Source organism: Carcharhinus amblyrhynchos, chromosome 8 (assembly GCF_965287045.1).
Source record: "Carcharhinus amblyrhynchos chromosome 8, sCarAmb.v2.hapA, whole genome shotgun sequence".
Classification (NCBI taxonomy): domain Eukaryota; kingdom Metazoa; phylum Chordata; class Chondrichthyes; order Carcharhiniformes; family Carcharhinidae; genus Carcharhinus; species Carcharhinus amblyrhynchos.
Genome location: NC_137331.1, coordinates 42,247,487 through 42,260,528, shown reverse-complemented (window position 1 = coordinate 42,260,528; position 13,042 = coordinate 42,247,487). Strand labels below are relative to the sequence as shown.

The window sequence follows — 13,042 nt, the reverse complement described above, 5'->3', positions numbered from 1 at the left end:
TGGGATTTTCCCTTCTCGGGTGGAGCGAGGCCGTAAAATCCTGCCCTAGTCATGGAGTCATAGAGGTTTATAGCATGGAAACAGGCCCTTCGGCCCAACTTGTCCAAAATGCCCAGTTTTTACCAATTCTACCAAGCCAGTTCCAATTGCCTGTGTTTGGCCCGTGTCCTTTTTATTATCAATCTTGCCCATTTAACTGTCTAAATGCTTTTTAAAAGATGAGATTGCATCCGTTTCCACTGCTACCTCTGGCAGCTTTTACCAGACATTCACCACCTTCTGGGTGAAATAATTGCTCTTCTGGAGCCTTTTATATCTCTCCCCTCTCACCTTAAACCAATCTCCTCTAGTTTTAGATTCCTTTAAGTTTGGGAAAAGATATTGGCTATCTATAGATATGTGGTGGCACGGTAGCACAGTGGTTGGCACTGCTGCTTCACAGCTCCAGGGTCCTGGGTTCGATTCCTGGCTTGGGTCACTGTCTGTGTGGAGTTTGCACATTCTCCTCGTGTCTGTGTGGGTTTTCTCCGGGTACTCCGAAGATGTGTGGGTTAGGTTGATTGGCCATGCTAAGAAATTGCACCTTAGTGTCCAGGAATGCGTAGGTTAGAGGGGATTAGTGGATATAATATGTAGGGATATGGGGATAGGGCCTGGGTGGGATTGTGTTCGGTGCAGACTCAATGGGCCGAAGGGTCTCTTTCTGCACTGTAGGGTTCTATGATCTATCTAGCTGATCTGTGCCCCTCATTATTTTATCAATCTCTATAAGATCAGCCCTCAGCCTCCCACACTCCAGGGGAAGAAGTCCCAGTCTATCCAGCCTCTCCTTATAACTCAAACCATCTCCATTTCAAAAGCCCAGTGCAGCACCGAGCATTCCCAAAGCAGTTGGGATTGCTCCTTGATAACGTGTAACTCGCCTTCCCAGGAGAGATGCAGAAATATTCCCAGTGGAAGCTGGTCTGAGACCTCTCAAACCCATCTCTGATGGAACCTCCGCAGCCAGCGAGAAGTTTTCTGTTCCAGTGTAAAGCGTTGGCTGGCAGCATGGGTGCCAGGAATTCATGGATATCCAGTAGAAAGAAAGAACTTGCATTTATATAGCACCAAAGGACATTCCATAGCTTCATAGTCAACAAAGTATTCTGAAAGTGTGGTCACTGTTGTAATGTAGGAAACACAGTGGCCAATTTGTGCACAGCAAGATCCTGCACATTGCAATGTGATAACAAGGTGGTCACCTTATTTAATGATGTTGGATGAAGATCAATATTGGCCAAGATACAAGTTGGAACTCCCCCTGCTCTTAAACACAGTGCAGTGTGATTTTCTACATCCATCTGAGAGGACAGCTTGGGTCTCAGCCTTGTGTCTCACCTGTGACAGTGCAGCATTCCCTCTGTGGTGAATCATGATGTGTAGAGTCCACTCTCTGTAAGATCGAATCACCATGTCTCACTCTCCCCTTTTTATTTCCTCTTTAACCCTTCAGATGCTTTCTTTTCAGTAAGGCTGGGATTGTCAGTCTAGACTTTGTGCTGGAGTAGGACTCGATCCCAGAATCTTCTGACTCAGAGGCGAGAGTGCTACTCACTGAGCCACAGGCAACATTGAGATCACGCCACTTAGAAACAGTGTCTAATTCTTTCCCTTTTTCACATTCCTAGGGAATTCCAGGAGGGCAAGGGAGACCCGGACGTGATGGTTCGCCAGGTCCGAGGGTAAGACTCAGGAAGCATTTGGACCTCTCTCAGGATAATTTTGACCAGCGTCTACTGCAGAGTCAACACTGAAATCCATGTGGGATTTGAGTAGCACAGTGGATATGTTCCTGGCCTTGACTGCTGGTCAGTCATCGCAGGGATGTACCACAAGAACACTTACTCACAGAATCACACAGTACAGGAGAGGCCCTTTGGCCCATTGAGTCTGCACTAACACGTGAGGAACACCTGACCCCCTACCTAATCCTGTTTACCAGCACTTGACACATTGCCCTGAATGTTATGATGTATCAAATGCTCATTCAGGTACTTTTTAAATGATGTGAGGCATCCCGCCTCCCAGGTGGCGCATTCCAGACTGTCACCACACCCTGGGTATAAGGCTTTTCCTCACATCCCTCCGAACCTCTTACCCCTCTCATCTTGAACTTGTATCCCCTCATGACTGACCCTTCAACTAAGGGGAACAGCTGCTCCTTTCCTACGTTGGAAATGCTGGAAATGAAATCTAACAATCAAAACTGATATAGAAACATAGAACCATAGAAGATAGGAGTAGGAGGAGGCCATTTGGCCATTTGAACCTGCTCCGCCATTCATCACGATCATGGCTGATCATCCAACTCAATAGCCTAATCCTGCTTTCTCCCCATAACCTTTGATCCCGGCATCTATCCCGTCTAGTCCTGTTAGAATTCCAAGCCAGCTATTGAGGAATAGAATGTGGGGTGAAATCAGTGATATTGGGAAGGGAATCTGATCCAAAATCACCTATTTTACAGCATTAGCAAAAGCTTAAAATGTCCCCATTCCTCCTCCCACCACACACTTTCCTCGGCCTGCACTTATATAGCACCTTCAACATCACCGAATGTTACAAAGAGCTTCACAGGTGTGTTCGCAAACAGAAGTTGACATTGTGTGATGTAAGGAGACAAGGTGATTACAAGCTCAGTCAGACATGGAGAGGTCGTCTAAGGATTTAAGGAGAGAGAGAATCAGGGAGGTTTCGGGATGGAATTCCAGAGGGGCCTGGGCAACTGAAGGAACGGCAGCTTTAGAGCAATTAAAATCGGGGATTCTCAAAAGGCCAGAATGGGAGGAGTGCAGATATTTGAGGGTGCTGAGGCTGGGGTAGGGGTTACAGGAATTGGGGGGATGAGGCTGTGGACTGATGTGAAATCAGAATAAATATTTTAAACTGGAGAGTCTGCACGTTCTCCCTGTGTCTGCATGGGTTTCCTCCGGGTACCCCGGTTTCCTTCCACAGTCCAAAGGTGTGCAGGTTAGGTGGATTGACTATGCTAAATTGCCCCTTAGAGTCAGGGGGATTAGTCGGGTAATTTTGGAGTTACTGGGATAGGACCTAGATGGGATTGTGGTCGGTGCAGACTCAATGGGCCGAATTACCTCCTTCTGCATTATAGAGATTCTGTGATCCTTTGAAAGGAAGCGGTATGTGACAGTAGCATAACATCAGTCACAAGTTGTAACGGAGAGAGGAATGATTCTGTGCCCATATGTAACACAGGCTGTAGAATATAATATTTGGGATTCAGCCAATACAAAAGAGTAGATTTTTGGGAATTTTCTACTGTCGACATGGAAATTCGTGCAAAGGGAATGTTGGGAATTATGCAACATTGTTCAGAAGACTGCTCTGTGCTCCACCTGCTAACATTAATGAGTTAATGAACATCACTAACCTGGGAGCTGAATTCCTCAGTGAACTGAGGTCACGACTCACTCCAGAGACCTGAGCACAGTGCAGGCAGATTCTCCTCCCCCAGTGCCGTACAGAGGGAATGCTGCACTGGCAGAGGTGCCAACTTTCAGGCGACAGGTTAAAGCAAAGGACACACCTGTCCTCTCAGGTGGGTGAAACAGCCGGGATTTTCCAGCACCGCCGCGGTGTGTCTCCCTGCACCCTCCCCACCCCCACCACCCCTCCCGGAGGATGTGGTGAACGCTTTAAATCTCCATTCAGTTTGACAAGACTGTAAAACCCACTGGGGCAGGAGGGGTCATTTGGGGTCACCATGCTGCTAGTCAGTAATCCCATTGTGCTATTTTGATGAGGTGCAATGCTGAGTGTGGATTGGCGTTCCAGCCAAAATTTATCCCTCAGTGAACATCACTAATAAACAGGCTATCTGGTTGGTATCCCATTGCTGTTTGTGGGATCCTGCTGTGCACACAACTGGCTGCAGCATTTCCTGCATTTACAGCAGTGATGACATTTCAAATAGCCCTTCATTGGCTGTGAACTGCATTAGGATGTCCCACAGTTGCTATATAAATGTAACTGCTGCTGTTTAATGCTCTTTTTCAGATTGCAAATTCCTAAATTGAAACTGATTCTTTACAAACGTCTTTTTATTTGCGATTTGAGTAAACGGCCTGCGCCCACAAACGAGTGTCTGTGTGTGTGTGTGTGTGTGTATCTCCGTGTGTGTCTGCATGTGTATCTCTTGTGTATGTGTGTGTTTCTGTCTGTGTGTCAGCATGTCTTTGTGTGTGCGTATTGTACATGAGTGTGTTTCTGTTTGACAGTGTGAATGTGTGTACAGAAATATAATTTAGCAGACGGACGATACTCTATTACGCTAGAGTTACTGAATAACCTGTGCAATTAACTCTTGATGCAGGGTCCGGTTGGTAAGGATGGTGCTATAGGTGTGCCTGGGCCAGCTGGGCCTGTGGTAAGTACATTTGCATGTTGTCCTCCCTGCAGCAAGATGTTGGTGTTTAACAATGTCACTTTTTCAGGGCCGAAGAGGTACAGAGGGTCCAGTTGGACCAACTGGCTTTCCAGGTAGGAGGGTAAGTTTCGTTTTGCATAGCTAAATGCCAGTAAATCCCAGGAATCCCAATCACGCTTTCCATTCCACATGTCCAGCGCGGTGTTTTTGTATCAGGCTGACTGCAGGCGTTTGGTAACAAGGGCTGCTACTTTTTGACCTTATAATTCACTCGGAATTGAACTTGCTATTGCGAGTGACTGCATGAACATACATTTCACCCATCAGCTTCCTAACTGAATGTCATTTTACTGGATGCAGCGAATGCTAAATTGAAAAATGGATTTATTTTACAAACATCCTCTCTTTCACCTTCTTCTGTCAGGAAAAAGATACAAAAGTCTGAGGAAATGTACCAACCCACTCAAGAACAGCTTCTTCCCTGCTGTCATTAGACTTTTGAATGGACATACCTCATATTAATTTGATCTTTCTCTACACTCTAGCTATGACTGTAACACTACATTTTGCACCCTCTCCTTTCCTTCCCTATTTACGATATGCTTTGTCTGTACAGTGTGCAAGAAACAATATTTGATTTGATTTATTATTGTCACGTATATTAGTGAAAAGTATTGTTTCTTGCACACTATACAGACAAAGCATATCGTACTCTTGCATGCTATACAGACAAAGCATATCGTACATAGAGAAGGAAAGGAGAGTGTAGAATGTAGTGTTACAGTCATAGCTAGAGTGCAGAGAAAATCAACTTAGTGTGAGGTAGATCCATTCAAAAGTCTAATGGCAACGGGGAAGAAGCTGTTCTTGAGCCAGCTGGTACATGATCTCAGACGTTTGTATCTTTTTCCTGAGGTAGAAGGTGGAAGAGAGAATATGCAGGATGCTTGGGGTTCTTAATTATGCTGGCTGCTTCTCCGAGGCAGTGGGAAGTGCAGACAGAGCCAGTGGATGGGAGGCTGGTTTGCATGATGGATTGGGCGACATTCATGATCTTCTGTAGTTTCTTGCAGTCTTGGGCAGAGCAAGAGCCATACCAAGCTGTGATATAACCAGAAAGAATGCTTTCTATGGTGCATCTGTAAAAGTTGGTGAGAGGTGTAGCTGACATGCCAGATTTCCTTAGTCTTCTACTAATACGTTTGACAATAATAAATCAAAAAAATCAAAATCAATTAATCTCTGTTGCCCTGTGTCAATCTAAAGGTAGCAGCCCTGTGTTTTACAGAGCACAAGAGGCTGGAATAAGATGATTGGCTGAAATTTTGCCCATTTGATACTAATCAGACACTGTTTCACACATTAGAAATTTAGTGAACTGTTGAACAGAATCTTGGTGGAACAAATGAAGAAAATTATCTCAAAATTATATTGAAAGGCTCAATTAAACTATTTTATCCTAACATTTTGTGGATGAAGCGATCAAAGATATGAGATGAATAAATAGCTAGTGTGCTTTAATGTGGCACGTTAGAAAGTAATATGTAACTTTGGTTATGACTACTGGAACTCCATTGCTCATTCTAACACAGAGACATTGGATGTTTAGTGTTATTTTCCAACATGTACCATCACTGAGCCCCCTTGTTGCTGTTGTGAGTGACTGCATGAACGTACATTTCACCCATCAGCTTCCTAACTCAATGTCATTTTACTGGATGCAGTGAATGCTAAATGCTAATAATCTCAGTGCCTTCCACACCTAGCATCCACCTCTCCCTGGCACAAGGCAAATCATGGGGCTGTGATGTCTTGTGTAATGTCTGATCCCATTTTAGACCTGATCACACAAAGTCAAAATTGACCCATCCCGAGGGGGTCTTTAAGTTCTCTCGTGCGGCTTTCCTCTGTCACTTGCTAAATGAAAACAGCATAATGTCACTGCGCCTCGTGCCTCTCAGGTTTGAGAAACTGCTCCCTGGAGAGTGAAATTGGTCTTCTGGATTTAGTGTGGGTTTCAGTGTCGGAGCCCTGACAAAGCTTAAACACCAGATGACAGGTTAAACATGCAGCAGAGCTCAACCTGTTTCCCCAAAGCAAAGATGCCACTGCTGGAAAGGTAAAGTCGCCGTAGTCCCAGATGACCATAAGCTGTTCTCCCCTTTGATGGGGAGGGCTGACTGGTGGTGATTTAACCAGAGGATCACCACACCTCTGGCGAGGAGCAAGGTTGAGAAGGCTTCATGAATGATCTCAGCTAGTATGGGAGTTGAACCTGCCCTGCTGGCAACACTCTGCATCACAAATCAGCCATCCAGACAGCTGATCTAAGCAACCATAATAGGGATGCGTCAGTCAAAATAAGCAATAATGTGAGAAATGGTTTAAAATGCTTGTACGGTCTGGCACCCTGCTCAAGTTGGCTAAATGTAAGTATGTGAGCGAGCTGATTTCATCCTCTTGAACTGTAGTGTGTGCGTAATGACATAATATGGAGGATCTTTAGATAGGACCTGTCTGGATTTGACAGTCGATAATCTCTTAATCATGATGAAAAAAGTCAAAACTGCACACTGGCTGCTTTATATCATTCGTATTTCTTTTTTAATTTTCTTGTTCCTAGCTGTGATCATGGCTGATCATCAAATTCAACATCCTGAACCCCCTTATCCCCCCCATATCCCTTGATCCCTTTAGCCCCAAGAGCTATATCTAATTTCTTCCAGAAATCATGCAATATTTTGGTCTTAACTACATTCTGTGGAAGTGAATTCACACTTTCACCACCCTCTGGGTGAAGAAATTTCTCCTCACCTCAGTCGTAAAAGGTTTACCCCTTATCCTCGAACTATGACCCGCCCCCAGTTCTGGACTCCCTCACCTCTCTGAATGAGTACTTAATTCAAATCTGGAATACTTGTTTCAAGGAGCCCAATTTTCTTCTTTTCTTTTGAACCAAGGCTGCATAACAATAGGAGGCAATGTTGAAATGAAATTTTGCCTGGCTTCTGAGTTAATTGAAGATTAATAAAACACAGATCCAAAATACTGCGCACTATATAAAGACAATTCTTACTTGTATATAATTGAAAACAGATGTTAATGCCTTTATTCAGAGACTTTCAAGGATATGAGAGGGTGCAGAAAAAAGTTTATAAGAACAGTTCCAGTTAACGTGAATAAATTGGAGAAGCTGGTGTGGTTTTCCTTGGAGGAAAGAAGACTGAGAGGAGTTTTGATCGAGGAGAGAGGGAGAAACGTTTCCCATTGGTGGATGGGTAAAGAAGCAGATGACACCAATCTAAAGCAATTGGCAAAAAAAAGGCAAGAATTTTCACTCAGTCAGTGGTTAGGAATCTGCCCAAGAGCGTGGCGGAGGCAGATTCAATCATCGTACTAGCTGAGTTGCTCTACTAGTGAGCCAGCAGGGACAAAATGAGCTGAATGGCCTCTACTTGTGCTGTAACCATTCTATGATTGTTAATGTTTTAGGATATTTAGCAATTTTGACCTGGTGGCAAAAGACCAGGTTCTTCGAGAAGAAATGATTTTATGGTTAGTGCTTTTAGTCTATTTCTTCCGGGCTTTGTAAAAGATTCAGAGTATTGACATTTTGACAAATTAAAATCAAAATATAGGAAATAGGAGCAGGAGAAGGCCATTTGGCCCTTCAATCCTGCTCCACCATTCATTATGATGATCCCACCTTTCCCCTTTATCCTTTGAGCCTCTTTGCCCCAAGAGCTATATCTAATTTGATAGAAGTGTATAAAATTATGGTGGGTATAGATAGAGTGAACACAAGCAGGCTTTTTCCACTGAGGCTAGGGGAGAAAAAGACTAAAGGACTTGGGTTAAGCATGAAGAGGGAAAAGTTTAAAGGGAATATTGGGGGGGGGCTTCTTCACATAGAGAGTGGTAGGAGTGTGGAATGAGCTGCCAGATGAAGTGGTAAATGCAGGCTCACTTTTAACTTTTAAGAAAAACTTGGACAGGTGCATGGATGAGAGGGGTGTGGAGGGATATGATCCAGGTGCAGGTCAGAGGGACTAGGCAGAAAAATGGTTCGGCATAGCCAAGAAGGGCCAAAAGGCCAGTTTCTGTGCTGTAATGTTCTATGGTTCTAATTTCTTCTTGAAAACATCCAATGTTTTGGCCTCAACTGCTTCCTGTGGTAGCGAATTCCACAGGCTAACCAGCCTCTGGGTGAAGAGATTTCTTCTCATCTCTATCCTAAACATTCTACCCGGTATCCTCAGACTGTTACCCCTTGTTCAGGAGACCCCCTTCCTGTCTACCCCTGTTAGAAATTTATAGATTTCTGTAAGGTCCCTCCTCATTCTTCTAAACTCCAGTGGATATAATCCTAACTGTCTCGATGGCTGGGATTTTACAACCTCGCTTTGCGAGGCTCGTAAAATCCCACCTGAAGCCAACGGAGAATTCCGTTCTGTGAGTCTCGCCCACTCTGATCTGAGGTGGGAGAGGTGGTAAAATTTCGGCCAATCTCTCCTCATGTTTCAGCCCCACCATCCCAGGAATCAGTCCGGTAAACCTTCATTAGACAGGTTGCCTGGAAATTATTCCAGAGCATTTAAATGAGATCCTCCATGTTTGGTATCCTGCTTTGCATGTGTTCATCTATTTATTTGATGTGAGCATGTTGTTTCTCATCGTAGCTGTTTAATAGTTCATGTCACTGTCTGGGATGTATCTCATTATTTGCTGATATTTGATTCACTGCAGATCAGTGATTTCTTGTTTTGCAACTGAAAACCATCTCATCTGTTTTCATTCCTAACCACCCTGCCACCCAATCTGCCTCGCTAAAGAATGAGCCAATCAGCAGTGTTGTACATATTTCTATCTGTTCACTCCCTTGGTAGCTTTCTCTTTTAGCCTGCACAGTAAGGGTTATCAGAGCATTAACAGCACCCGGAAGTAGAGTTATATTTGAGGAGGAGATCTGAAATTTCCATTACTACCAAACTTATCAAAAATACTGATCCAGTTGGCCCCTTTTGGAATTGTTAACAATTGTCAGTTAAATTGGATGATTCAAGTATGATGAAAGTAAATTGCTACGGATGCTGGAATCTGAAACCAAAAGAGAAAATGCTGGAAAATCTGAGCAGGTCTGGCAGCATCTGTAAGGAGAGAAAAGAGCTGACGTTTCGATTCCAGAAGATCCTTTGTCAAAGATGCCGGCACCCGCAGTAATTTGCTTTTATTGCGAGATAAAATGATTAGATTATCAAAATCCTACAGTATCCCGAAGTACCATCCTTTCCATGTCTAAATGCCACGATTAGTGCACGGTGGCACAGTGGTTAGCACTGCTGCCTCACTGCGCCAGGGACCCGGGTTCAATTTTCAGTTTGGGTCACTGTCTGTGTGGAGTCTGTACATTTTCCCCGTGTCTGTGTAGGTTTCCTCCAGGTGTTCCGGTTTCCTCCCACACTCCAAAGATGTGCAGGTTAGGTTGATTGGCCATGCTAAATTGCCCTTTAGAGTCATGGGATGTGTAGGTTAAAATGATTAGTGGGGTAAATACATGGGGTTACCTGGATAGAGCCTGGGTGAGATTGTTGTCGGTGCAGAATTGATAGGCCAGATGGTCTACTTCTGTACTATAGGATTTCTATGACTGTGGGAGAAGTCTGCATGTTCTCCCCATGTCTGCGTGGGTTTCCTCTGGGTGCTCCCGAAAGATGAGCTGGTTAGGTGCATTAGCTGTGCTAAATTCTCCCTCAGTGTACCCAAACAAGCGCCAGAGTGTGGCGACTAGGGGATTTTCACAGTAACTTCATTGCAGTGTTAATGTAAGCATACTTGTGACACTAATAAATAAACTTTTAAACTAGTTACATGCTACAAATTATATTCATGGTATGCAATTCCAGCTTAAAAACAAAGTTTAATTTAGACTAACAGCAGAACACTACTGACATTATTGTTTTTTGAACACATTTTGATGTGGTGAAAAGTTTTGTAACAAGCAGCATCAATTCTAAATGAAACATAATAATTAAGTACAAGCCAGATTGTTGACATGTTCAATATTAAAGCCCTCGTTCTCCACATTCCTCCTTTTGTAAATTTAAATACTCATTTCCTTTCCCCTGTCAGTCACCCAATTTTAGAACATAAAGGAGGTAAGATCTAAGAACAGGAGTAGGCCATATGGTCCCTCGAGCCTGCTATGCCATTCAGTAAGATCATGGCTGATCTTTTCGTGGATTCAGCTCCACTTATCCGTCCACTCACTTTAATTTCTTTACTGTTTAAAAATGTATCTATCCTTGCCGTAAAAACATTCAATGAGGTTGCCTGAGCTGCTTCACTGGGCAGGGAATTCTACAGATTCACAATCCTTTGTGTGAAGAAATTCCTCTTCAACTCAGTCCTAAATCTGCTTCTCCTTATTTTGAGGCTATGCCCCCTAGATCTAGTTTCACCCACCAGTGGAAACAACTTCCCTGCTTCTATCTTATCTATTCCCTTCATAATCTTATATGTTTCTATAAGATCTCCCCTCATTCTTCTGAATTCCAATGAATACAGTCCCATATTTATGAGGCAGGCATCTCACTGAAGCTGTCCAAATGGAGTTCTTTATGTGGCTTGTGCATCTGTGCTGGGAGTTTAACTTGTTGTTGAATGGCTTCACAGGGAACTCCAGGTGTCCCCGGTGCTCCTGGAGCAACAGGCAGTACTGGTGCCCAGGGAGAGATCGGAATTCCTGTAAGTCAAACTTTAACTGATTGTCTCTTTGGAAAGTGTAAAGAATTGTTTGATTGCAAAAACCTGACAGCCATTTCATTTCTTATTCCATTGATTACTATTTACAGTGAAAATATGCCCTTAATTTCAGATTAATATTTGAACACTGAGAATGCTGGAACATTTGTAATGATCAGGTGTGAGTCTTGTGATTGTAGCAAAAAAGCCACAAGTATTGCATTTGATTCAGAATTGATTTTTATTTCCAAAATACACTTAATTCATAAAATTTGTCCTGAGTACATTGCGTAACAGTTCAAAGTTGAGATTACCTGAAGTGCACAGACTAGTTTCTTTCAATGCAGCACATGGCGCTCTGAGGTACCTCACTACTTTTGGAGTTACAGTTTACATATACAATAAGAAGTCTCACAACATCAGGTTGAAGTTCAACAGGTTTATTTGGAATCACGAGCTTTCGGAGCACTGCTCCTTCATCTGATGGGTGGAGAGGTGGGTTCACAAACAGGGCATATATAGACACAGACTTACAAAATCTTACTAATTGTCCTGGCCCAATATAGTTCCTTCAACCTGCTCAAGGAGTGTGGATTGTACTGGGTCAGAACAGTTGGTAAGATTTTACAATTCTCTGTCTGTATGTGCCGTGTTTGTGAAGCCCTCTCGCCACTCATCTGATGAAGGTGCAGCTTTCTGAAAGCTCGTGATTCCAAATAAACCTGGTGTTATGAGACTTCTTATTGTGCCCACCCCAGTCCAATGCCGGCATCTCCATATTATATATGTACAACGTTCACTTTGTGTAAAGCATACAGCCTGAGAGGTTTCCCATGGTAACCAACTCTGTGCTGTAGCCCTGAGCATCAGTGGGTAGTACCACAGTTTGGACTGCGTCACTTTGTCACACTAAGTTGCGAACAGCTCTGGACACAGGAAGAGCAGCGACCATTGGAATTCGGCACAAGAAGGTGCTTTTATGTTTCCTTTTGACAATTTATCCACATTCAGAGATATTTAACTTTGTATAGCCATAAAGAAAAAGCAGCTCTTTGTCGAGTGGAGACCATAACTGGGGCCAGACCTGGCCTGGCAGATAGTGGTGCAGGGTAGGGTTACCAACTCTGGATGTGTTCTGAATAGTTAACATTATGAGTCCATACGACTTTTTTCAGAGCTCCTTAACTCTGTTTCTCTCTCCATAGATGCTGCCAGGCCTGCTGAGGTTTTCCACTATTTTCTGTTTTTAACTCACTGTTGTTGCAATCAATTCCCTTCATAATAAATGCTAACATTCTATTAGCTTTCATAATTACGTGCTGCACCTGATTACTAGCCTTTTATGATTCTTGCACTAGGACACCCAGGTCCCTCTGCAAGTCCGAACCCTGTAATTTCTCACCATTTAGATAATATGTTTCTTTTTTATTCTACCTGCCAGAATGGACAATTTTACCTTTGCCCACATTATACTCCATTTGCCAGATCTCATTCACTCACGTAACCTATCGATGTCCCTTTGTAGCCTCCTTACGTCCCCTTACTTTCCTACCTATCTTTGTGTCATCAGCAAATTTAGCAACCATCCCTCCACCCGAGTCATTGATATAAATTGTAAAAAGTTGAGGCCCCAGCACTGAGCCCTGTGGCGCACTCCTCCTCACATCCTGCCAACTAGAAACTGACCCATTTATGCCAACTCTCTGTTTTCTGTTGGTTCTCTGGCTCTGAATTATGCGCAGCAAAGCTGCCACAAAAGTCAAACGACTAAACAGTCCCCCAGTTAATTATGCTTAACTGAATGCTTGACATTTCTGGCATTTCCAGGGTTCTCAGTAGCCCCTGACAACTCTGAGAATTTATTGCTACACT

The 13,042-nt window shown here is 43.5% G+C and overlaps 1 protein-coding gene across 7 annotated transcripts in view; it reads left to right on the top strand.

The window, feature by feature from the left end:
• Nucleotides 1-13,042, top strand: part of col14a1a (collagen, type XIV, alpha 1a) — a 209,903-nt gene that overhangs the window by 169,766 nt on the left and 27,095 nt on the right. For 5 of the 7 annotated variants that reach the window (XM_080193948.1, XM_080193945.1, XM_080193942.1 and 2 more), the window contains 3 exons: nt 1,671-1,724; nt 4,376-4,429; nt 11,102-11,173. In XM_080193948.1, the coding sequence (XP_080050074.1) occupies nt 1,671-1,724; nt 4,376-4,429; nt 11,102-11,173 (180 nt within the window). Of the gene's footprint in view, nt 1-1,670; nt 1,725-4,375; nt 4,430-4,496; nt 4,551-11,101; nt 11,174-13,042 lie in introns of all 7 variants that reach the window. The other 2 variants (XM_080193944.1, XM_080193949.1) reach the window with 2 other exon arrangements.